This window comes from Leguminivora glycinivorella, chromosome 24, assembly GCF_023078275.1.
Source record: "Leguminivora glycinivorella isolate SPB_JAAS2020 chromosome 24, LegGlyc_1.1, whole genome shotgun sequence".
NCBI lineage: Eukaryota > Metazoa > Arthropoda > Insecta > Lepidoptera > Tortricidae > Leguminivora > Leguminivora glycinivorella.
In genome coordinates, this window is record NC_062994.1 from 2,358,331 (window position 1) to 2,385,068 (window position 26,738).

The 26,738-nt window shown below is 37.9% G+C and overlaps 2 protein-coding genes across 2 annotated transcripts in view; both read left to right on the top strand.

Moving 5' to 3' along the window:
- The first annotated feature begins 286 nt into the window (after window positions 1–286).
- LOC125238744 (odorant receptor 43a-like) lies at window positions 287–16,459 on the top strand. Its single transcript, XM_048146167.1, has 8 exons — window positions 287–336; window positions 4,824–5,082; window positions 6,996–7,103; window positions 9,764–9,968; window positions 13,063–13,303; window positions 14,136–14,334; window positions 15,356–15,511; window positions 16,338–16,459. The coding sequence occupies exons 1-8, from the start codon at window positions 287–289 to the stop codon at window positions 16,395–16,397; spliced, it is 1,278 nt and encodes a 425-aa protein (XP_048002124.1). The 3' UTR covers window positions 16,398–16,459.
- An 8,994-nt stretch (window positions 16,460–25,453) lies between these two features.
- The window catches only part of LOC125238809 (coatomer subunit zeta-1), a 30,762-nt gene continuing 29,477 nt past the window's right edge, over window positions 25,454–26,738 (top strand). Inside the window, exon 1 of the mRNA XM_048146253.1 lies at window positions 25,454–25,583. Within this exon, the coding sequence (XP_048002210.1) occupies window positions 25,551–25,583 (33 nt within the window). The 5' untranslated portion in view covers window positions 25,454–25,550. The remainder of the gene's footprint in view (window positions 25,584–26,738) is intronic.

Consider the following 26,738-nt stretch of genomic DNA (forward strand, 5'->3'; position numbering starts at 1 on the left):
ATTTATAGGCATTATACGTCACTTAAAAGGTCTCCCCTCAGCATTTTGTCAAGTTACCTACCAGGTAACTTGACGCTGGTCTTCCGTGGAGACCTGTTCAAGCGATCGCGTCAGGACATATTTATAACAAAAGTTAAATGTATTACTTAGATTATTTTCTCGCTTAGCTTCGCATATGAAAAATCTTTAACAGAACATATAAAACCATGCGAACTGCGCAGAAGTCAGAACTGCAAAAAGTTAAGTTGCTAAATGGTTCTAAGTAGAGAAAGAATATTAAATCGTCATGACTTTAAAAGGAGTGTATGAGGTTTTGAAGAAGAGATTTGATGATGGGTGAGTCAATATTTTAGATTTTGTCGATTTTTTATTTCATTAGATAGTTGAGAATAGCATGTACCTACCTATTTTATATAAGATCACAATTGTACTTTAATATTATTTTAAGCGCTGAAGATAACCCTGTATGAAAGAGCGAATACCTCCTAATACAAGTTTTAAACTTAAAAGGAGGATTCGGCCCCTGCGCATGTGTACTTTGCTGGAAAAATAAATAATTTTGAATTTTTAATTTTGAATTTTTGAATTAGATCATGCAGTTCTTGTTCACACGACATTTTTAACCCTCGACGCAAAAACGAAGGGGTGTTATAAGTTTGACGTGTCTGTCTGTCTGTGCGTGTGTGTGTCTGTCTGTGGCATCGTAGTTCCCGTACGGATGACCCGATTTAGATTTCGTTTTTAGGGTTCCGTAGTCAACTAGGAACCCTTATAGTTTCGCCATGTCTGTCTGTCCGTCCGTCCGTCCGTCCGCGGATAATCTCAGTAACCGTTAGCACTAGAAAGCTGAAATTTGGTACCAATATGTATATCAATCACGCCAACAAAGTGCAAAAATAAAAAATGGAAAAAAATGTTTTATTAGGGTACCCCCCCTACATGTAAAGTGGGGGCTGATATTTTTTTTCATTCCAACCCCAACGTGTGATATATTGTTGGATAGGTATTTAAAAATGAATAAGGGTTTACTAAGATCGTTTTTTGATAATATTTATATTTTCGGAAATAATCGCTCCTAAAGGAAAAAAAGTGCCCCCCCCCCCCCTCTAACTTTTGAACCATAGGTTTAAAAAATATGAAAAAAATCACAAAAGTAGAACTTTATAAAGACTTTCTAGGAAAATTGTTTTGAACTTGATAGGTTCAGTAGTTTTTGAGAAAAATAAGGAAAACTACGGAACCCTACACTGAGCGTGGCCCGACACGCTCTTGGCCGGTTTTTTTTTTGTCTGAAGTTAAGTTAGTCGGGAGTGTTCTTAGCCATGTTTTATGAAAATCGGTCTACTATGTCACAGTCGGAGGTTTTTTACAAAATTTTAATTTTGTGGTTCGGTTTTAGAACACAATCGACTAAAGGGCGGTAACTGAAGAGAATTATTAGGTTCAGCCAAGTTGATGGACATATATATTCCTCTTTTCTATAGATTTAAGAAAACAAATAATAATAATTATCTTCAGTTACCGCGATAGTTACTCGTGAAATAAAACTATGGAAACGGATTATAACGGATTATTTGCAGTTTGTTTTTGACAATTTGATGTACATTATTTAATTAATTGCTTTTTAACACAGTAATTGTAATTTTTTTAATGTTGTATAACTAGCTTTATTAACAGTGTGTGAACCTGCCTTAAAAATCTATATTATTTGTGGTCATGGTTCGTTAATATTTCTTGTTACACCGGTCAAATCTTACATGAAAATCGGCTAAAAAAACAAAGTGTGATGTAAAGCTGGATTTTTGGTATGTTATTTGGAGTCCTTCGGGGAATGTAAGACTATATTTTGCAAGCAAAAAAAAAGTGTGCTAACTTAGTAAATTAAAAAAAAAAGTAAAAAAATCGGACTTTTTTTGGTTTTTATTTTTTTATTAAAAAACTATGCGTTTTTGGTCAAAAGTTGCTGTGTAATGTTGAAAGCGCATTAAATTTCAAACAGTTTGAAATCTTTTTTATCAATGTCCGTCAAATAGTTTTCGAGATATGAAGCGTCAAAAAAGGTTAATTTTTGACGCATTTATAAAATGTAGCGTTTTGCCAATATTTTTAGACAAATATCTGCAAAATACTTCATGATATGATATATATTGCAATATAACATTGTATAAAATTTATTTTGCTTTAGTTTTAGTGCAAATAAAGGTCAGTAAGACGAATAGTTACTTTGGTAAACAAAAAAAAATCTATAAATAGAGAAGCCAAGAGTCTGGTAGATTGGTTAAGGTAAAATAGTTTACGCTAAAAGTTTTAGGTTGAAAGTCTATCTATTCGATCTTACTTTCTTTGATATCCGTTTATCTGAAAAAATTGTCTAAGCTAACTTTGCATCGATTTGACTATTACTAATGAAGAAATAAAATACAGTAAAATTTTGAAGTTTAGTAAATTAGAAAAATAAAACAGAATTAGTTACATTTTACTTATCCTTTTTGAGGGTCCTGGTTCTGCATCTTGATGGCACAACTCCTGTAGTGATAGAAAGTCCACTTGAGTTGTATTTGACCACCAATTGCTGTGGAATAAACTACGGGAACGGAAAGCGCCCACGCCAATTATTAAGATACTGTAGAAGTGGTATTCCCAGCAGAAGAACGTAGTAAGATGGAAGTCAACTCTGTCCACAGCCAGCGGGCTAAACTGTGGCGTGAGACAAGGAGGCAGTATGTCTCCGGCTCTCTTCAGCGTGTACATGGATGGGCTGTCGCAGGCTTTGACCAGTACCGAGGTTGGCTGCTCCATCAATGGGCAAATGATAAATCACATCGCATATGCAGACGATATGGTCCTACTAGCACCATCTGTGGGAGCTATGCGTAAGTTACTTGCAGAATGCGAGAGATACGCCAGCCAGCATAACATGAGATACAATCCGGACAAGTCTGAATTTATGCTCATAGAGGCAGCACATATGCCCACACATGTACCACCTCTTTTGCTTGATGGAGTTCAATTGCGGAGAGTACACGAAGTCAAATATCTTGGCCACATCTTGTTGTCCAGTTTAAAAGACCAGGAGGACATAGAAAGGCAGAGGCGAGCCACCGCAGTAAGGGCAAACATGTTGGCTAGAAGATTCGCCAAATGTAGTGACAGCGTAAAAAGACAGCTGTTCCTCAGTTTTTGTACAAGCGTGTATACTGTCGAGTTATGGTCCGACTACACCTGCGCGGCGATGAGAGACCTGCGCGTGCAATACAACACATACTATGTACTGATATTTCGATAAACGGAGAATACTATGATTCGGGCACGTCCACGACAACGCTCGTGAGATTGCATCGATGTTATTGACCCTCAGTGATATGCTTTAAAAACCAGTCCGTACAAGAACAATTTCGGAACAATCTGATTCAATTAATGAGGGTTTTCTACTCGTAAATATTTTTTTCCGCCAAGCGGCGATCCTGAGGTCTTTCTGACCGTAAACTTAACTTACTAAATAAATGTTGATTTGATATACGCAAAATATGTGTCTGAGTAATACTTGAACAGCCCCCAAATAATAATAATTCGTTCTCCGCTACGCCTCCTGTAAATATATGTAAACTATCCCATTTGGCCATTACCATCCACCGATTATTTCTGATCCAGTTATACTAGACTTATGATATAATCCTATTTTTTTAAATAACTGGCGCTCTTTTGGTCTTAAATGAAAGCTAGTGAAATTTTCTACATTTTTATTTTACAATTTATGTAATAGCCTGAGTTGTTTTGCTGATATCTGTCTCAAAATATTAGCAAAACGAATATTTTCATAGAAAGGGGAAAAATGCTCTTTTTTTGACGCTTCTTATCTCAAAAAATATTTGACGGACATTGATAAAAAAGATGTCAAACTGTTTGGAATTTGATGCGCTTTCAACATTACACAGCAACTTTTGACCAATAATGCTTAGTTTTTTTAATAAAACGGCAAAAACCAAAAAAAGTCTGATTTTTTTACCTTTTTTTTTAAATTACGAAGTTAGCACACCATTTTTTTGCTTGCAAAATAGAGTCCTAAATTTCCCCAAGGACCCCAAATAACATACCAAAAATGCAGCTTTACATCACACTTTGTTTTTTTATTTCTCTTTTTGACCAGTGTATGTATGTGGGTAGCTTTTGCACATTGTAATTTTTCCTCAGTCACCCGTTGACCACGAATGCTGTAAAGTGTTCGAAACGTCGCGATGAATCGTAAATTCATTATACGCGATATAATCCGTCTCCATAGTTTTATTTCAAAAATACTTATATGATATTTTCATATTTGAACAGAAAATTAATTATATTTTGAAAACAATTTACAAATCACATAAAATGCGATTTACCGATTATTAGACTTACCCAAATCTGTAAATCTACAAGGTGTAGGTATTTTTTTATACTACGTCGGTGGCAAACAAGCATACGGTCCGCCTGATGGAAAGCGGTCACCGTAACCTATGGACGCCCGCAACTCAAAGAGTGTCACATGCTCGTTGCCACCTCATTAGAAACTTGTACACTCCCTTTTGCTGTATTAAGTATAAGTACATAGCAAAAAGGAGTGCAGAAGTTCTAAGGAGGGTTCGGGTTGCCGACGACTCAAAGGACAAGAGACCGTCGTCAGCACACCGCACCCTCGTTGAGCTCCGGCAACCTTACTCGCCGGAAGGAACACAACACTATGAGTAGTATTAGATATATTTAAACAAGTTTTAATACAGATAAGTGCGCGAGTGAGTTTCAATACCAATTATAAACACATGATATCATGAAATTTTATTATTTTCTAGTAACGTCGATTCTCCTCTGGATTTCAAATACGTTGGTCAACTCCAATTCGTAATGAGTACCATAGGGTCTTGGCCATATAAGAAATTCGGACGAAGCACTTTGGCGGTCATCTTGTCGATATACAACGCCATTTTGATATTCGTCGGCGTCATTTTATTAGTTCTGGGCTTTATGTACATGCGGGTCAATAGATTCAAACTGTCTTTTTTCGATTTGGGCCATAATATTTTGTGTTGGATTTTCGACCTTTTGTATATCGTAAGTAAAAATCTTATTAAAACATAAATGTGAAATGAGAGCCAAGTTTTATTATAACTATATGCCGTGGTTGTTGACTTCAGCAACAAAAGATAATTATTTATCACGATAATCATCGTAGGTAAAAATAAAAAAGGGCATTTTTTTCAATTTAGACTATATTTAAATTTACATGGTTTATAACTTATTAGTTTGAATTTACCTAAGTATTTTTATCAATTTCATGTGTGTGTTTTTTCATGTGCTCTGCCTACCCCTTTATGGGAAACAGGCGTGATTGTATGTATGTATTTTTATCAAAAATTGTAAAGATATAGGACAAAAAACAACAGACAAAAAAATGGTCCCAAAATTTTCTATTATTTTGCATACATTTCCACTTTGTAACCGGTGTACAAAATGTTTGAAAAATAGTAACGAAGTGGAAAATAATTATTCGGGACGCTTTTTTCCGCCTAGTAGGTTCAGGGCGACTCACTCCGCGTTTCTTTCGTACATTTCGACAGCCGCGAGTTCGCGGCCCATAAAGTTTGTCAACCATTATGCTGAGCATAGAACTCAATGTCGCATGCAGTCCGTTGGCAGGTTGTTGAGAGTGAGCCTTCTGTACTTGTACTTTTATATATTCTGTGGTAGAAAGGGTTCATGATTCTGAGTAGGAAAAACATTGAATTTACTTAAGTATTTTTATCAAAAATTATAATGTTTTTCCTACTCAGAATCATGAGCCCTTTTTATGCTACTAAGCAAAAAAAAGCGTCCCGAATATTTTATTTCCACTTCGTTACTATTTTTCAAACATTTTGTACAGCGGTTACAAAGTGGAAATGTATGCAAAATAATAGAAAATTTTGGGACCATTTTTTTGTCTATTGTTTTTTGTCCTAGATCGAAAAGGCTCGCGATTCTGAGTAGGAAAAACAAAGTTTACCTACCATAAAAAATTTTTTTTAGTGATTCTTCTTTCGAAAATGCCCAAAAGTTGGATTATTATCGATTGATAATAAGAAACAAAATGGAGGATCTTAGTTGGTCCCGTCTAGGGGTTCGCTTTGAGAACTAATCCCAAGATTTGGGGTAGGCACTAGTTTTACGAAAGCGACTGCCATCTGACCTTCCAACCCGAAGGGTAAGTTAGGCCTTATTGGAATTAGTCCGGTTTCCTCACGATGTTTTCCTTCACCGAAAAGCGACTGGCTAATATCAAATGACATTTCGCACATAAGTTCAGAAAAACACATTGGTGCGAGCCGGGGTTCGAAGTTCGAACCCGTGCATTGAAAGTCGCACGGTCTTAATATACCACAAGGCGACGGGCTTCATTTCCTTTAATTTAAAAATACTTAGGTTATATAATATTAAAATTTTAAGAATAAGAAATCATTTATTGACACCCAAATAAAAATTGAACATTTACACAAATATATTAAAAAATGTGGCGTAGGCGAGAGGCTGGCAACCTGTCACTGCAATGTCACAGTTTCGTTTTCTTTCAACCCCTTATTTGCCAAGAGTGGCACTGAAGCTTTAGTAGTTTCATGTGTTCTGCCTACCCCTTTATGGGATACAGGCGTGATTGTATGTATGTATGTATATTAAAAAATAAGATGACTAATTTCAAGAAACGGGCTTCGCATGCTATGCTGCGCAGTCATTTATTTATTTTTTTATTTATTTATTTATTGATTCAAAAAATTTACACAGCATTACAGCGGACTAATACACTGTGAAATTGATAACAGACAGTATTTATACAACTAGGTACATAATACAATCTAAAAAGGTAAAAAAAAAAGAAAAACACAGATAAACTAATACAAGACAGAAGATTCACGTTTATCCATCATCTCACAAAACCTCATCGTCATTAATTAGTTAGGATTTATTTGTAAATTAATTATAATTATTTTCAGCAAAGACTCTTAACAGCGAGGACCGACAAATATCAAGAGACAATAAAGGATTATTTACACGCCTTTAACTTATTTTACTTTAAGGGACGATCATCATATGCTGCAAAGGTAAAATAATATTAATTTTAATTCATAAATAATTTTAAATCTTTATACACATACCATATTGTCTGACCGATCTGGCGCAGTCGGTAGTAACACTGCCTGCTACGCCGCGGTCCCGGGTTCGAATCCCGGTAAGGGCATTTATTTGTGTGATGAGCACATATTTGTTCCTGAGTCATGGATGTTTTCTATGTATATAAGTATTTATATGTTATATATATCGTTGTCTGAGTACCCACAACACAAGCCTTCTTGAGCTTACCGTGGGCCTCAGTCAATCTGTGTAAGAATGACTTATAATATTTATTTATTTATTTACATACTAGCTTTTTCCCGCGGCTTCGCCCGCGTAATAGTAATCTACTTTCCCATACAAACTTTGGAGCCCGTTTTACCCCCTTAGGAGGTGAATTTTGAAAAATCCTTTCTTAGTGCTCCTCTACAACGTATAAGGAACTTACGTGCCAAATTTGGAATCTCTAGGACCAGCGGTTTCGGCTGTGCTTTGATAAAAAAATACATAGCAATACATAGGTATGTACTAAGACTCCTTAACTCCAATAATCTTTTTAATTTAAGATTCGCAGTTAAGTTCATAAATGCATGTATGTTTCTTAGATTTTTTTTTTCTTAGCCTACTGGAGTGTCCCACTGCTGGGCAAAGGCCTCTCCCCTGGCTCTCCATAATTCCCGATTCTCCGTTACTTCCGGCCAGTTATTTAGGAAGTCGTCAAGGTCGTCCCGCCATCTTTGCCTGGGCCTGCCCCGCCCACGCTTTTTCGTCGGCATCCACTTGGTGGCTATTGTAGCCCACCTATCCGGATGCATGCGATAGACGTAGCCGGCCCAGTCCCATTGAAGCCTGGCGGTTTTTCTGCCAACGTCAGCAATGCGAGTCTTAGAGCGCAGCGTGGTGTTACGGACGCGGTCGGTCCTTTTAACACCTAAAATGCTGCGCTCCATAGCGCGTTGGCAAACCTTCAGTTTGGACTTCTGGTTTCCTGTGAGCGACCATGTTTGTGCACCGTAGGTTAGGACGGGCAGTATACACATGTCGACGAGTTTTCGCTTTAGTGAAAGTGGAAGGTGTCCCTTCATATGCTCCTTCATGGACCAGTAGCTCTTCCAGGCGTTATCGACACGGCGTTCGACTTCTTTGTCAAAAATAAATAAAAATAAAAAAATCTGTTCTTAGAAATAAACAGATTATTATTATTTTTTTTATATCAGTCAGTCAGTTTCTTCTTACATATTTAGGTTAAGATTGACTTAGTTTTGCATACTCAGACAACGACATATGGATTTCGATTGTGAGTCAGGCTGGGCAGCTATGTTCAAAACTGATCTAAAAATTTTCCTCGATTTCAAAAATGATGTTGATTTTTTTCGAAAAATTCATAAACGGTGCGAGAAAAGGTCATTAACCGGCTTCTTTAAACTTGACAAACTTTTTTTTAAACCTAATTGATCCCATTATTACCCACTAGCTTTTCCCGCGGCTTCGCTCGCGTTAGAAAGAGACAAAAAGTAGCCTATGTCACTCTCCATCCCTTCAACTATCTCCACTTAAAAAATCACGTCAATTCGTCGCTCCGTTTTGCCGTGAAAGACGGACAAACAAACAGACACACACACTTTCCCATTTATAATATTTGTATGGATGATCAAAATCGAGAGAAAAATGTATTCAGTAAGCGGTACAGCGGGGCAAATCTCGACGGGGGGGCAAATGTAACTGGTCCATTTTTTCCATGTTTTACAATGTTTGCATTATTAAATAGTGTGTCCACCGGTTATATATTGTATTGTATTTATTTAATTCAGACAAACAGTCCATAATTATTGTTACATCACGTTACATTATTTAAAAATTTACAAATTACACTTTTTAATAATTAAAGCTATAAAATTCAATAAATAAATAAATAATAAATAAATAAATAAATATTATAGGACATTCTTACACAGATTGACTGAGGCCCACGGTAAGCTCAAGAAGGCTTGTGTTGTGGGTACTCGGACAACGATATATATAATATATAATACTTATAAATACTTATATACGTAGAAAACATCCATGACTCAGGAACAAGTATCTGTGTTCATCACACAAATAAATTCCCTTACCGGGATTCGAACCCGGGACCGCGGCGTAGCAGGCAGGGTCACTACCGACTGCGCCAGACCGGTCGTCAAATTAATTAATTTAAAATCAAAACTACAATTAAATACGAATTAAATTCAAATTAGATTCAAAATTTCAATATATGGTAGGCATGTTCAGTGGATACATGTAGATTGTAGACCTCAACATCATAGTGTAATAACGAAAAAAACCTAACCACAAAATTAAAATTTTGAAAAAACTCCCGACCGCGACATAGTAGACCGATTTTCATGAAACATGGCTAAGAACACTCCCGACTAACTCAGCTTTCAGACAAAAAAAAAATCTAAATCTAAATCGGTTCATCCGTTCGGGAGCTACGATGCCACAGACAGACACACAGACAGACCGACAGACAAACAGACAGACAGACACTGTCTGTCTGTCTGTCTGTCAGACACGTCAAACTTATAACAACCCGTCGTTTTTGCGTCGGGATCAGTTACAATTGCCCCCCAGTCGTGATTTGTCCCGCTGTATGTTATATCTTTTCCAGGTACACGAACAAATCCACGTCATATCGGGGATGTTCACAATCTACGTGATGTGGCAGATGGCTACTGGCGTGTCCCTGTTCATTTTCTATCCGTGGTTCAACAACTATAACAGGGGCATGTTTGGCGAAAATCGACCCGAAAACATCACTTTTGAACATTCTGTATATTATTATATGCCTGATGCTGTTTATACTACTGCAAAAGGTATATTTTCCGTCATTTACAGCACTTTTTTTTTAATTTACATGAACATATTTACATAATTAACTAAGTTGTGACTAAACTTAAAAGCTAGCTAATGTCTAAAATAGGCCCTTGAGGCATTGTACCAAGGATACTGGCGACATTTCCTCGCTGTATCGCAATGCTGATACGTTGTGCGAGGAAGTCGCCAGCTCTTCGGTCACCAGTTACCTCAACCAGGCGCTTCGCGATTTCTGTGAACAACTTGTTCGCGCTGGGAAGCAGTTTTAGGTTTAACAACTAAGATAGAAATCATACGCAATATTACCCATCAGCTTTTGCCCGCGCTCTCCATCCCTTCAACTATCTCCACTTAAAAAAACCGGCCAAGAGCGTGTCGGGCCACGCTCAGTGTAGGGTTCCGTAGTTTTCCGTATTTTTCTCAAAAACTACTGAACCTATCAAGTTCAAAACAATTTTCCTAGAAAGTATTTATAAAGTTCTACTTTTGTGATTTTTTTCATATTTTTTAAACATATGGTTCAAAAGTTAGAGGGGGGGGACGCACTTTTTTTTCCTTTAGGAGCAATTATTTCCGAAAATATTAATATTATCAAAAAACGATCTTAGTAAACCCTTATTCATTTTTAAATACCTATCCAACAATATATCACACGTTGGGGTTGGAATGAAAAAAAATATCAGCCCCCACTTTACATGTAGGGGGGGTACCCTAATAAAACATTTTTTTCCATTTTTTATTTTTGCACTTTATTGGCGTGATTGATGTACATATTGGTACCAAATTTCAGCTTTCTAGTGCTAACGGTTACTGAGATTATCCGCGGACGGACGGACGGACGGACGGACGGACGGACAGACAGACATGGCGAAACTATAAGGGTTCCTAGTTGACTACGGAACCCTAAAAATCACGTCAATTCGTCGCTCAGTTTTGCCGTGAAAGACGGACAAACAAACAGACACACACACTTTACCATTTATAATATTAGTATCGATTTTTCCGTACTTTTCGTACAAGTCGCCCTCTGTTAGTGGCATCGCGCTCCCACTTACTCCCATACGAATAGACAGTGTACGCTAGCGTCAAGGCCATTGGATGTTGTCAGCGTCTTAACAACTAAGAAATCATACTCAATATTACCCATACGGTAAGGGGTATAAATGATTTTTTTTTTAATACTACGTCGGTGGCAAACAAGCGTACGGCCCGCCTGATGTAAAGCGGTCACCGTAACCTATGACGCCTGCAACTCAAACAGTGTCACATGCGCGTTGCCACCCCATAGAAACTTGTACATTCCCTTTTGCTGTGATAAATACACAGAAAAAAAAAAGATGATTTAAAATCATAAAATATTGAATAAATTGATGGATTAGATTTATTTTGATGTCAGTATTTTTGTTCGTGCTGCAGGCCTAGCACATGATGGCCGCGGGAGTATGTCGCCGCGAGATAGACTACCTGTCCTTATGTCATTAATACAATTAGACAAAGACGTGTCATCTATCTCGCGGCGACATACTCCCGCGGCCATCATGTGCTAGGCCTACTGGTGTGGTGAAAAATTTTGTGTTTCAGTCGGTGGCAAAGTTTATTTAACTTTTGTGTCTTGCAACCCTCAAGATTCCACTTTTTAAACTTTTTCAATAGTGGACCCCGTGCTGTGTGACGGGTTAAGAATTTCACCACCCCCTTTCTTCCCGTGGGTGTCGTAGCGGTAGAAGTCGACTGTGGGATATGGGTTCACTGTGACGTAGGCGAGAGGCTGGCAACCTGTCACTGCAATGTCACAATTTGGATTTCTTTCAACCCCTTTTTGCCAATAGTGGCACTGAAACTTAGTAGTTCATGTGCTCTGCCTACCCATTTATGCGATACAAGCGTGATTATATGTATGTATGTATGTTCAATATTGGAATATTTCGCTTGCTCGGGTATCAATATTGGCACGTGTGGTTAAACAACAGCTTTGCCCCCTTGTAAAACAAATAAGTACCTAATTCTTAGAACAAACTAAATTATCCTCATAGAAAATAATTTAATTTGTGTTTTTTTAGTAGACACACTACTATTTTAACTATAAACTGAAAAGCTGCTGAGAATTAGCATGGCAGCGCCATCTCTCTTCGCTAACTCGTAATCACATGAGTTGATTCAGTTAGGAGATCGAACTAGTTTCGGTTCTATCTCAGAGATGGCGGGGGGGCGCCTTAGCCTTCGATAATTGTGTCATATACTTGAAAATTTCGACCCTTGCCACCGTGACCGAATGGCCGAGTGGTTTGAGGCATCCGTCGCGATAACGGAGGACGCTGGTTCGAATCCAGCTTTGGACACTTGGAGGCCTTGGTCATTTTTTCTTTGTATATGACATTTATTTCAGTTTATAGTTAAAATAATAGTAGTGTGTCTACTAAAAAATACAAATTAAATTATTTTCTATGAGGATAATTTAGTTTGTTCTAAGAATTAGCATGGCAGCGCCATCTCTCTTCGCTAACTCGTAATCACATGAGTTGATTCAGTTAGGAGATCGAACTAGTTTCGGTTCTATCTCAGAGATGGCGGGGGGGGCGCCTTAGCCTTCGATAATTGTGTCATATACTTGAAAATTTCGACCCTTGCCACCGTGACCGAATGGCCGAGTGGTTTGAGGCATCCGTCGCGATAACGGAGGACGCTGGTTCGAATCCAGCTTTGGACACTTGGAGGCCTTGGTCATTTTTTCTTTGTATATGACATTTATTTCAGTTTATAAATAAGTACCTACTTAACCATTAATTGCCTTCATTATATTTTATATGAATACTTAATCGTGCCGTGTGGTGACGGGTTAAGAATTTCACCACCCCCTTTCTTCCCGTGGGTGTCGTAGAAGGCGACTATGGGATATGGGTTAAATTGTGGCGTAGGCGAGAAGCTGGCAACCTGTCACTGCAATGTCACAGTTTCGTTTTCTTTCAACCCCTTATTTGCCAAGAGTGGCACTGAAGCTTTAGTAGTTTCATGTGTTCTGCCTACCCCTTTATGGGATACAGGCGTGATTGTATGTATGTATGTATGTATGAATACTTAAACTTTTTTTTTTAGGATATTGGATGTTATTCGTCTTCAATATCCCAACTTCCTACTTGACCACAATTGGCCTCTGCGTGTTTGACCTCCTACTTTGCCTCATAGTGTTCCAAATTTGGGGTCATCTGAGAATACTGAAGTATAATTTGGAACACATGCCGCTGCCGGAAAATGGTACAATGTACTCAGTTGAAGAGAATGATCAAATAAGATTATTATTGAAGGAGAATATAGTACATCACAACTTTATTATAAAGTAAGTATAATTACAGAAAATATTGGTTAATAATCTCGAAAACTCATTGGGGCATTTTTAGAATTTGGGACCCCCCAATTAGCGTAAGTTGTTAACAATAACCTAACCACAAAATTAAAATTTTGAAAAACCCCCGACCGCGACATAGTGGACCGATTTTCATGAAACATGGCTAAGAACACTCCCGACTAACACAGCTTTCAGACAAAAAAACTAAATCTAAATCGGTTCATCCGTTCGGGAGCTACGATGCCACAGACACACACACACACAGACAGACAGACAAACAGACAGACAGATAGACACGTCAAACTTATAACACCCCTTCGTTTTTGCGTCGGGGGTTAAAAATTGACTCAGTGTCAGTTTTGTGGGCAGTCCGCCCATTTACGCCCGAACCGCCAGAAGTGTTGGAGGTGCGTTGCCGGCCTTTAAGACGGGTGTACGCTCTTTTCTTGAAGGTTATTCTATGAGGTTTTGACGTTTAAAAATAATAACATTTTATCCAACGCGGCTGTCAAAATTGCTAACTTATCATAGACCCACTCTACTGAATAGGTACTTCCCACTTTCAATCAAAGATCCATATTTATATATTCTTATAGGTTGTCTGGTAGAGATCGCTCTTTAGCGATAAGACCGCCTGTTGTCTGCCTCTATTTATAATCATTTGTTTTGCCTCCACTGTATCTTTTGCTGAGGTGTGCCAATAAAGAGTATTCTATCTATCTATCTATCTATCTATCTATCTATCTATCTATTTATCTATCTATCTATCTATCTATCTATCTATCTATCTATCTATCTATCTATCTATCTATCTTGTCGCCAGATTCGTCGACAGATGCTCAGACGCCTTCAGCGAGTATCTATTCGCGTTCTACCTCTGTATGCAGTTCATCACCTGCATTCTACTGCTGGAAGTGACATCTTTTACTGCTGATTCACTGGCCAAGTACGGGCCCTTGACCATTGGCATGCATCAACAGCTGATACAAGTGTCTATACTTTTTGAAATGCTGAACACCAAGGTAGTATTTATTGCAGCGAATTTTTTTTCTTAAAAACAAGAACAGACCTTTTTTTGTAATACTACGTCGGTTGCAAACAAGCATACGGCCCGCCTGATGTAACCTACCTGTGGTCACCGTAACCTATGCGGACGCCTGCAACTCAAACAGTGTCACATGCGCGTTGCCATCCTATTAGAAACTTGTACATTCCCTTTTACTGTGTTAAGTCTGGTTAAGTACACAGCAAAAAGGAGTGTACAAGTTATAAAGAGGCTTCGGGTTGCCGACGACTCAAAGGACAATAGACGGAACAAGTTAGTTCTGTAAGTCCTCCCGTCATCAGCACACCGCACCCTCGTTGAGCTCTGGCAGCCTTACTCACCGGCAGGAACACAACACTATGAGTAGGGTCTAGTGCTATTTGGCTGCGGTCTTCTGTAAGGCGGAGGTACTACCCCAGTTGGGCTCTGCTCTAGATTCGAGCGAGACGATATCCGCTGTGCTGTGTACTCTGATGATAAACAGCCGCAGTAGCCAAAGCTATACCAGATGCGCTTAGTCGACCGTAGTGCATACACCTTTGTTGAGGTTTCTGGCAATACCCTTACTCAAAGGTAGGAACACAAGACTATGAACAGTCTAATAGCTATGTAGGTACCAAAGACATATGTAACTCCGTATAGACGGATAAAGTCTAAGAAAAAACGTACCTCAGTACCATACAGAAAAAGGTACGGTGCCCTAGATGTCATTACACCTTTGGGGTACGCTCAACTAAATGGCGCTAATATTAATATTTGACATTTTAAAACATATCAAGCTAAGAATATGGGCCAAATTGTCAAAACTGAGGTTCAAAAGTTTCAAGCCTGTGTCAAGAGATGGCAGTCTATGCACTGTGATTACACATTTTACTTTGACAGACTCTCTATAATACTCGATCCTCTTTGGTAAGTATCGAAGCATATACCCAGGCGTAGGCGGGCCATATGCTTCAATACCTCCAACGTGGTATCTATAAACAGCGTTTTATCCTCAGAGTGAGCAACTGATCGACGCAGTGTACGCGACTCCTTGGGAGTACATGGACTCTAAAAACAGGAGGACAATGATGATTTTCCTGCACAGGACACAGACCCCTGTCAGTCTGAAGGCAGCCAAGGTCGTTCCTGTGGGAGTCAACACTATGTCTGCAGTAAGTATATTTCTAATAAGTTCTTTGCCACAGTTTCGTTTTCTTTTAACCCCTTATTTGCCAAGAGTGGCCCTGAAGCTTTAGTGGTTTCATGTGCTCTGCCTATCCCTTTATGGGATACAGGCGTGATTGTATGTATGTATGTATGTAAGTTCTTTCGCAAAAAAAACATTTTTCACTCAAGCTTTTATCGCAAAATGTACTTACTTTTCTTCCAACAATCTTTGCTCTCCGAGACGTTTCTAAAAACCCCTTACTCGATGAGGATACGACATTTAATTACTACATTCCTGTGGCCACCTTTCTGATATGTTGTGTGCAAAATTTCAGCTCAGTCGGAAATTGGGAAGTTGGTCAAATACTTGCAAAATTCGACTACAGACATTGTAGTTAAGTACATACATACATACAATCACGCCTGTATCCCATAAAGGGGTAGGCAGAGCATATGAAACTACTAAAGCTTCAGGGCCACTCTTGGCAAATAAGGGGTTAAAAGAAAACGAAACTGTGGCATTGCAGTGACAGGTTGCCAGCCTCTCGCCTACACCACAATTTAACCCATATCCCATAGTCGCCTTCTACGACACCCACGGGAAGAAAGGGGGTGGTGAAATTCTTAACCCGTCACCACACAGGCAAAAGGTGTAGTTAAGTACTTAATAAATAACCACTATACAAAATTTAAATTTTAAAAAACTCCCGATATAGTGGACCGATTTTCATCCAACATGGCTAAGAACACTCCCGACTAATTCCGCTTTAAAATAAAAAAAAAAAAACGAAATCTGAATCGGTTCATCAGCTGTAGGTATTTGTGTTTCAGGTTCTGAAGACGACGTTCTCATATTTTATGATGCTGAAGACTTTAGCTGGCGAACGATAGATGTATAGAGTAGTGAGGGAAGATATCATCACATACCTACTTCAATCATAAATAAAATTTTATGCAGTTTTAGAATCATTGTTTTTATTTCTTAGTTTTTATAATACTTAGCACTTTTAGCAGGTTTTATTACATATTTCCAAATGATTAGGTACACAAATATAGTAGTAGTAGTAATACACTTTATTGTACAAAGATAAGAACACACACAGTACTTAAAGAAAAAACCGGCCAAGAGCGTGTCGGGCCACGCTCAGTGTAGGGTTCCGTAGTTTTCCGTATTTTTCTCAAAAACTACTGAACCTATCAAGTTCAAAACAATTTTCCTAGAAAGTCTTTATAAAGTTCTACTTTTGTGATTTTTTTCATATTTTTTAAACATATGGTTCAAAAGTTAGAGGGGGGGGGGACGCACTTGTTTTTCCTTTCGGAGCGATTATTTCCGAAAATATCAATATTATCAAAAAACGACCTTTGTAAACCCTTATTCATTTTTAAATACCTATCCAACAATATATCACATGCTGGGGTTGGAATGAAAAAAAATATCAGCCCCCACTTTACATGTAGGGGGGTACCCTAATAAAACATTTTTTTCCATTTTTTATTTTTGCACTTTGTTGGCGTGATTGATATACATATTAGTACCAAATTTCAGCTTTCTAGTGCTTACGGTTACTGAGATTATCCGCGGACGGACGGACAGACAGACATGGCGAAACTATAAGGGTTCCTAGTTGACTACGGAACCCTAATAAGGGTTCCTAGTTGACTACGGAACCCTAAAAAAACGAAATCTGAATCGGTTCATCAGCTGTAGGTATTTGTGTTTCAGGTTCTGAAGACGACGTTCTCATATTTTATGATGCTGAAGACTTTAGCTGGCGAACGATAAATGTATAGAGTAGTAAGGGAAGATATCATCACATACCTACTTCAATCATAAATAAAATTTTATGCAGTTTTAGAATCATTGTTTTTATTTCTTAGTTTTTATAATACTTAGCACTTTTAGCAGGTTTTATTACATATTTCCAAATGATTAGGTACACAAATATAGTAGTAGTAGTAATACACTTTATTGTACAAAGATAAGAACACACACAGTACTTAAAGAAAAAAAGAACACACACATCATTTGTACAAAGGCGAACTTATCCCATTAAGGGATTTCTTCCAGTTAACCTTAGAGCAGTTAAAGGAGAATATATACACGTGAATTTGAATATTTAAGACAATTTCATTGATTTTATTGAATTAACAAATAGATTTATGTTAAAACAAAGAGTGTAACAGCACCAAATATTACACCGACCAGACCTACTAGCGGCCTCTAATGCCGAGCGGCGACACCGGTTTAGTTACCAAAAAACCCGCTAGATGTCGCTGTCAAGGTCCCATAGTATTTGTAGATCGCGGTGTTAAGATTTTTTACGATTTGGCTAGGCTCGCCGCTTGAAAGTTGATATGTATCGAATCTTAGGGATTCAAATTAACTGTACGTGTTATTGGACATTAAAATACACCTCTCACGTAATCTCGTATTTCCCTTCTCTACCCGCACGCACCTCCGCTACAAGAGTTTATTATTATTATTTATTTTATTGTTCAGAACACATACAGTCATACATCAAATTCATAGCAAACACGTATAAGAGTTAAAAGACCGGAGGTTCATAGATGTTCTAAAAAGTAAGGTACCTACTTAGGTTTAAGTACTTACATCAAAAACATGCCAAAGCGTCTTTGCGAGGAGAAAACATAAGAGTTGGCCTTTTTAAATATATTAGGACTTAAATGTTTATTAACTTATACCCATAGCTGGGCATTAACTCGTTAATCCGTTAATCGTTAATTAACGAAGTTAACATTTCGATTAACGGATTAACTTTTAAGTTAACTTTAAAAAATGTTAACGGATTCGTTAACTTACGTTAAGTTTCATCGAGTCCGTTAATCGTTAATCCAGTGCCCCAAGCGGCTCGCTGCGCCGCGAAAACCACGTTCTGACTGCTACTGACTACTGACTGTAAAAGCCCGTAGTACGGCAAAACCTAGGAAACTAGGACAGGAAGCAGATCCGTCGGTTATAAACAGTCTAAAGACCAATTTGGCGACTTTGGTTCACTTATTCGAGATCTTCTAAATCTTATTAGGCGTGCCGTGCTAGATCGATCACTAACCTGGGAATAGAGTGCAATCATCAGGCATGACAGACAAATCGCACAACCGACGCATCGAGTTAGAGTCCGGCGGGCCTTAGATTACTCTACCAAGTTATCGTAGCTCACACCATCGAGTTGTCGTCGCAAATCTCAATCTGAAGAACCGACGCACCACGATTGCGACCGCATGAATGACCCAATATGTAATTACCAATCCGAAGTAAAACCTAGGATTTAGCCAACCAACGGCGGTAAAAGCCCGAGGAGACCGTAATTATTACATTTCGGTTTTTTACCGATTGGCGTCACAGGTTTTAATGGTTTTTGGTGGATACTTAATAAATACAAATACATAATACTTACGGCGAAGTCCTATTTTTATGACGTGTTAACGGATTATCGATTAACTTTAACTTCCGTTAAATCTACCGAAATGTATCGCTTTAACGATTAACGAAGTTAACTTTTTAAGTAACGGATTAACGATTATCGAAGTTAACTATTTGATTAACGGTGCCTTAACCCCCTTATTCATAAACGTACTCTAAAGTTATCAAGCCGATAAAGTTCGTTTGTCCTTCTCTATCACACCAATACGTTGGAAAGGGACAATCGAACTTTATCGGCTTGATAACCTTAGAGTACATTTATGAATAAAGGGGTTAAAATTATTAAGTTCACTTCAAATCCGGTTGACTCACAGGCAAACCAATTAAATACGAATTCCTTTGTTAATTGTTAATCGATAAAATAATATATAATGGTCCGAAACAGCGGAACTAAAGGTAACTGTCTTGTTACTGTTAAAGACCACCGTGAGATTATAAACATCCATACTAATATCATAAATGGGAAAGTGTGTGTGTCTGTTTGTTTGTCCGTCTTTCACGGCAAAACGGAGCGATGAATTGACGTGATCTTTTAAGTGGAGATAGTTGAAGGGATGGAGAGTGACGTAGGCTACTTTTTGTCTCTTTCTAACGCGAGCGAAGCCGCGGGAAAAAGCTAGTCATATATACGGTGTAACAATATCGGATGTAGGAAAGATTTCAATGGCAAAAATCAAAGATGGCGGCTTAAATAAATAAATATTGGGGGGCACCTTACACAGATCAACTTAGCCCCAAACTAAGCAAAGCTTGTACTAAGCGACGATATACATACTTAAATAGATAAATACATTCTTATATACATAGAAAACATCCATGACTCAGGAACAAATATCTGTGCTCATCACACAAATAAATGCCCTTACCGGGATTCGAACCTGGGACCGCGGCTCAGCAGGCAGGGTCACTACCGACTGAGCCAGGCCGGTCGTCAAATGTATGGGATATCGGTCCTACATCCGATATCGGATCGGATAATGTGAAAACGAAATAAGGACACCGAATAATTGTAACAGAATGACTGACGTAAGAACTTAAATTATGTGATTGTTAAGTATTTTAATTTCTTTTATAAAATCGGAATTCGGCGTGTTAAGGTTTCTAAAATTTATTTATATCGTCCTATTACTGCAAATACCTCCTATCTGCAAAAAAGTCGTTTTGAGATATTCGCATTTTAAAGTTTGGATGTATTTTTTTATGTTTAAACAAGGAATAATTATGGTTTATATTGTTATATTCGATAGTTTGCCTTATTTTGATTATTACTTAATCAAGAAAAGTTCCTAAGTTTTGATGTATAGGGGGTAAAAATACAATATAAATAAAAATGTGGTGCACTTAATAGGTTTTGGCTGTAGAAACATTTTTTCGCCATTTTTACTCAGGAACAGCATATAAGACAGAATTTCTATTAGATTAAGCTCAATTTTACGTAAACTATTGTAATAAGATACAAAATATGAAAAAAAGGCATTCATTTTGAATTTATTGTCAAATTCAGTGGAAATTGCCAATGACATACAAGGTTTTACCTGTAGGAAATATTGCAGTATGAAATTTAAGGCTCCTTATCTTCACTAGAGGTAACTTAAGATGCATTTTTTTGGTAAATAAGGTGCTTTTGTAAGTTTACTATTTATTTAATATGTCAGGTAAATGTACTATTGTTTGAAGTGTGTCAAATATACAAAGCCCAAGAGAATGAAAAATGAATTTATTAAGAAAAAAGCATAATGAACATTAATCATCCTCTTCTTCACTACTGGATTCGCTCGCTGCAACATCCGGTACACGGTCTATTATGGTAGTATCACATTTAAGTGACCGAAACCATCCATGGTACTCCTCAGGAATGACCCCTTAGTCGCAAAGTCCAACTAAATCATTCTTCTTGGCTGATGAGATTGCCAATGGCTTGTTGTACAATTGGCGCAATTGCAGGCATGGTAATGTATTTTCAGGGGTCTGTGGCGGCTCCACTGAATTGGGGTTGTTAAATATACTTCCTTCTGGCCCAACTCATCATTTTCCAAATTGCACCCCTTCTCTCTTGGATCTCACTCTCACGTCTTCACTTTCTCATGTCGCCAAGTTGTGCCAGTGTTCGGCTGATGCTTTCTCATACACTGAGAGAAAATACAACCAGTTTTCATGTTCGTTCAACAAGTTTTTTGGTTAAAATAGCGCCTACGTGCTCTTTGGTTCAAACAACAAGCTACTTGTCATTTGAATCGGCAACGTATTTGAATCAACAAGTCGATTTTATAAAAACAACCTGACACATATTGTTTTAAACATACGTTTGGCTGATTCAAACGGATAAACCGCAACAAGTCGAACTTGTTAAATTCACAATGCAAATTTCTCTCAGTGTACCATGACTTTCTTTACTTGTCTTATAAAGTCAGGCCTCCTAAATTTAAAAGTAAGATACTTCGTCAGAGTAATTTTGGTAGGATGGATATCAGTAAACTTCGAGACGATGCATCGAAAATTGACTGGTGTGCTGTCTCTAGAGCTGCAACTGTAGATGACCAGGTCTCACTTTTTAATTCATTTTTGACTCAACTCTACGATTTTTTTTCGATCAAAGTCAAGCACCGTTCTGCTCCCTGGCTTACTCCGGGCATCAAGGCATTATTAGACAAAAAGAACTTTACCAAAGCCAGATACAAATCCAACCCCACGGAAGCGAATAAATTTCGCTACCACGCCTTACGCAACCGCTGCAGCACCATCTCTCGCGATGCTCAACGACGCCATATTCACCAATCCGTCGAAAATGGTGACCCGGCGAAAGCGTGGAAGTTTCTTCGGTCACTAGGAATCGGAAAGTCTGAGCAGAACTGTCCCAAAAACCCAAGCCATTCTTATTGGGAGCCCAAAACTACTTTCCCGATTAGACTTTGCCAATGTTCCCCCTATTTATTTTGATGCCGTTCTGATTCCATATTCGCAACAAGTAAAGATCCTTGGCATCATCATTGACAGTACGTTATCCTGGGGACCTCAGGTGAGCGAAGTCAGCAGGAAGATATTTGCGGCAATTGGTTCTCTTAGGAGACTACGTAACTTCCTCCCAATTCCTACCAAAATTGCCCTCGCACAAACGCTTCTCCTTCCCATTTTGGATTACGCTGATTTTGCCTATCTCGATCTCACTGAGGATCAACTTAGTAAGCTTGAGAATATCCAAAACGTCTGCATTCAGTTTATATTTTGGTTACGCAAATATGACCTTGACCATGTATCTCACTTCCGTTTGCAGCTCAAGTGGCTCCCTATCCGTCTTCGTCGTACCTTTCACATTTTGTCTCTTCTGTATTCTATCCTTTTTTACCCTGCTACTCTCCGCTATCTTAAAAATCGCTTTAGTTATCTCTGTTCCACTAGGTGCGCCCAGAATTTAATTCTTTCTGTCCCCTTCTCTACTTCAAAATTCTATAATCATTCTTTTAATTTTCAAGCTGTGCGACTTTGGAATTCCCTACCTCATGACATAAGACGTGCTCAGTCTCCTGTATCTTTCAAGAGACTTTCTACTATATACTGTTATATGTGTATTTATTTATATATTTATGCATATAGTTATTTATCTTTATGTATGTAAGTTTATGTATTTTATATTTTTTAGTCTATATTGTGCGATAAATTTATTTCTTCAAATTTGTTGACACCTACTGACATAATGTAAATTTATCAATTTCCGCTACCTTAAGGTTGTTTGAAAGAAATCGCTCTTTAGCGATAAGACCGCCTGTTGTTTACCTTTGTTCGTGTTGCTTCCTTGTTTTGTATTGTTGTGTTTTATCAAGGTGTGCAATAAAGAGTATTTGTATTGTATTGTTACTTTAACGAAATCTTACCCGCCTAGCAACCGGCCGGTGTGCGGGACACCTTGAGTATTTAACTGACTACAGATACACTAACACTCTCTAAATGCACTTCAAATAATGTTAGTATTATCTTTATGTTCAATGGTTATTAGTATGTATCCAAATGTGGCATAATAATGCCCTGAACATTTCAATAATATTAACCTCAAACTTAAGTTACCTATAAACAAAACTATATTTATTACTTACGGTCTGAATCCTTATTTCCTGTTGCCAGTCTAACGAGCCTCCTGCTTCTTGAATTCATTTTTATCATAAACAGACAATAAAATAGGCTTTTAAACTGTTTATCGAACAACAAAACATAATAACAACAAATTGTCTTATCGGCGCGTGAGCAGCAACTGAGTGAAGTTAGCTACGGCGCGAAGCTCGCGAGCACGCTTAGTTGGTTCTTCCTGTAGAGTTTTGAGTTGTCGGATCAAACCTATACAGGTAAAACCTATTAGGGCGCGGTATAATGTTGTGGCAGTAAGATATTGTTGTTAATGAATTCAAAGAAGTTCTGGAAAAATATGCTAAAAACGTTTGGCATATTTTACCGGGCGTAAAAAAACATAACTTAATAGAAATTCTACAGCAAGAAACCAATATGTGTATGTAGAATGTTTTCTCTGAAAATAAATTAGTTAATATTTCATAAAATTGTGATGCAAAAAAACGCTATGTGCCAGTTGAACTTTTTACCTGGAGGCGAAAACATTAATTAACGTATTAACATACACATATCGGATTTTGCCTGTTAAGAATGCCAAGAAACTACCAATATGTTACGTTATGGTTTAGCTATCTTTTGAATGCGAGGTCATATCAAAACATGTGTCGGATCAGTTTGTAGATATTGAAAAAACATTTCTAATGGTATAAAAAAAGGCATTATGACAAAAAGTCACATAGGAGGTATTTGCAGTAATAGGACGATATAATACTTCTATTGTATTAGTGTATATAACACAAAGCAAGACACAATACACATCGGTACAACACCCATACCAACAGTGAGGAAGTTCAAATATCTGGGCTCCATGCTAACACCAGATGCAAACGTGGATGACGACGTCACACATCGCATAAGTGTCGCGTGGCAAAAATGGAGAACGCTGACAGGAGTACTGTGTGATCATCGTATGCCCGTAAGGGTGAAGGGCAAAGTGTACAAAACTGCAGTTCGCCCAGCCCTATTGTACGGATCCGAATGCTGGACAGTCAAGAAAATCCACGAACATAAGGTCCACGTCAATGAGATGAAGATGTTGAGATGGGCGGGAGGTGTGACTCGGCTCGATAAAGTGCGCAACGAATATATAAGAGGCAGCTTTAAAGTCGCACCAATCGCCCAGAAACTCACCGAGAACCGTCTCAGGTGGTACGGACATATCAAAAGACGCAGTGAGGACCATGTGGTTCAGATTGCACTAGGTTTGCCTGAGCGGAAAAGAGGTGGAGGCCGCCCGCCACTAACCTGGTGGTCAAAAATACAAAGAGACCTCAAGGAAGCCCATTTGCCTGAAAAGACAATCCAGGACAGAGTATCCTGGCGCAGACGAGTGAGGAGACCCGACCCCAAATAATGGGAAAAGGGTAGGACAAAGAAGAATACTTCTATTGTATTCTAGTGTAAAATTGTATGTGCCTAATCTATAATAACCGAGTTTTAAACTAAATTTATTACTAACAAAAATATCGGTAGACCTGAATTAATAAACAATTTCAATTTCAAAAATAGTAGACGTCAATAGTCTATGGTGGCTGCTTACCATCGAACAAGTCGTATGCTCGTTTACAACATAGTTTAAAAAGTAGCAATTTGAACCAATGAGATCAAAAGGAAGCTTTTGTAATTCGACGCGGCGACATCAAAGCTCTATTTTGGTCGCCATGTTGAAAACCGTTAAAATTGACAGGAAGTTTAATCAATCTGTTAAAATTACGAAATGAGGTTAAAGAAAAAGCTGAAACACGGTCATCACAACTATGCCATGGAACAAATAATAAAATAATTAAATAGCTCTTGCATTAGACTTAGAATAAATTTAAAAGTGGAAAATTGCTGCCTTGGGTGTGACTTGAACTCACGGCCTCAATTCCGAAAGACGAATTTTGATTTTGTGGTGGAAATAATGGTGATTTTTATGTGACTTTCGAAATTACCTCACTGCACCTTAGCTGTTCAGGGTCCAATCGCCTTGTCCCTTTCTAGTGCAACATTATCCCTACTGGTAGCTTGTAGCGCATGCAAATGGACAAATTATTGTTACCAAGCAGGCAATTTTTTATGGTCGCGCAGACCTAATTAATAATTGCTAGTTGAAAATAACGCCATCTACGTGATCTAAAGAGAATTTCTCAAGCGCTAGCTAGCGTTCATTGTTCAAGAAAATCAGCCTTTAATAAACCAAATAGTTCGATGAGCATCCGCTAGATGGCAGCTTCAGGAACAAAATTACCTAAAGTTGAAAATTAGTGTCTCATTTTTATTTTAAGCATATAATAATTATGTTTTTGAATATTTAAAATCATAGTGAGCATTTTATTTTATTTATTTGATATTTTCCTTATTATGGAGTTTTAAAATATTAGTCTGGCAATACCACCGACACGTCAAACGTCAAAACTGAATCTACACGTCAACGCGTGTAAATATATTTGAATTTGTTTTTTCTGCAAAAAACTTGTTTTTAGCGTAAATATAACCAAAGTATGGTTCATACAACCATGGAGGGATCCTTGTTTGTAAGTATTACACTTGTTTCTGCCATTAAAACTTCATAATATGTGTTATATCGACCGCTACATTGTCGGTGTAATTTCAGCATGTTTTGTTGCAATTATTGAGGTTTCCGTATTCACATATAGTTCTAACAAAAACTGTTTGAAACAGTCACTCTTTAGCTTCACTCTGACCAATATCTCGTTAGATAAACCTAAATTAAATAGGTTTGAATTAGGTTCTTTAATATGCACTCCTACGCTAGATTTTAGTTGACATCGGGTTTAATTCTATTTTTACTTAGTTTCATTCTGGTACTTTGCTTTATGACTTTCAATTTATCTCTATACTTAATCTTTCAGTACTATCATTATAGATTGAGGCTCCAAATGCTTCCTCAAAAATGTTCTTTATTTACTTTGTCTCCTACTTCAATCAAATCTGTAAAGCTCAAGAATATAAATAAATAAATATAAAATAAATAAATATTATAGGACATTGTTATACAGATTGACTGAGTCCCACGGTAAGCTCAAGAAGGCTTGTGTTGCAGGTACTCAGACAACGGTATATATAATATATAAATACTTATATACATAGAAAACATCCATGACTCAGGAACAAATATCTGTGCTCATCACAGAAATTAATGCCCTTACCGGGATTCGAACCCGGGACCGCGGCGTAGCAGGCAAGGTCACTACCGACTGCGCCAGACCGGTCGTCAATATACCTACCTACTACAAACTCATCCCGATAATCATCAGTGACGAAATATTGTTACATACAAAATTGCTTTCTTGGCATTTGCCAAGGTGGTTTGTAAGGTCTGATCGAGATTCTTGGCGTCAAACTAAGTTGTATGAAGTCTCGCCTGACTAGTCTTGGCGAGCCATAGTCTCGGTTGGAGCTTAGTGGTTTGTAATACCTGTCCTTGCAATGGGATGTAAATCAATATTTGCAAGAAATATATACATCACACCTTTTCCTAGACGGCTAGGTCAAAATCACGGACTTCCATCTGCTATGATCCTGATAAAAAAACCACTTTTCACTCAGTTTCATAACTTTCCTCACAAATGCCCGTCAGTTTCGGCCTTTAGCAATATTTCCCCAATTTGGTTGAGAAATGGTTAAAACTAGAGATGGGTCGAATATTCGGTAAATATTCGGTATTT

Excerpts from the sequence above, each read along its gene's own strand:
- LOC125238744 (XM_048146167.1), top strand. The coding sequence starts at position 287 with ATGACTTTAAAAGGAGTGTATGAGGTTTTGAAGAAGAGATTTGATGAT. Across the intron at positions 337-4,823 it reads AAGAAGAGATTTGATGATGG|TAACGTCGATTCTCCTCTGG; the intron begins GTGAGTCAATAT and ends ATTATTTTCTAG. Across the intron at positions 13,304-14,135 it reads CATCACAACTTTATTATAAA|ATTCGTCGACAGATGCTCAG; the intron begins GTAAGTATAATT and ends TCTTGTCGCCAG.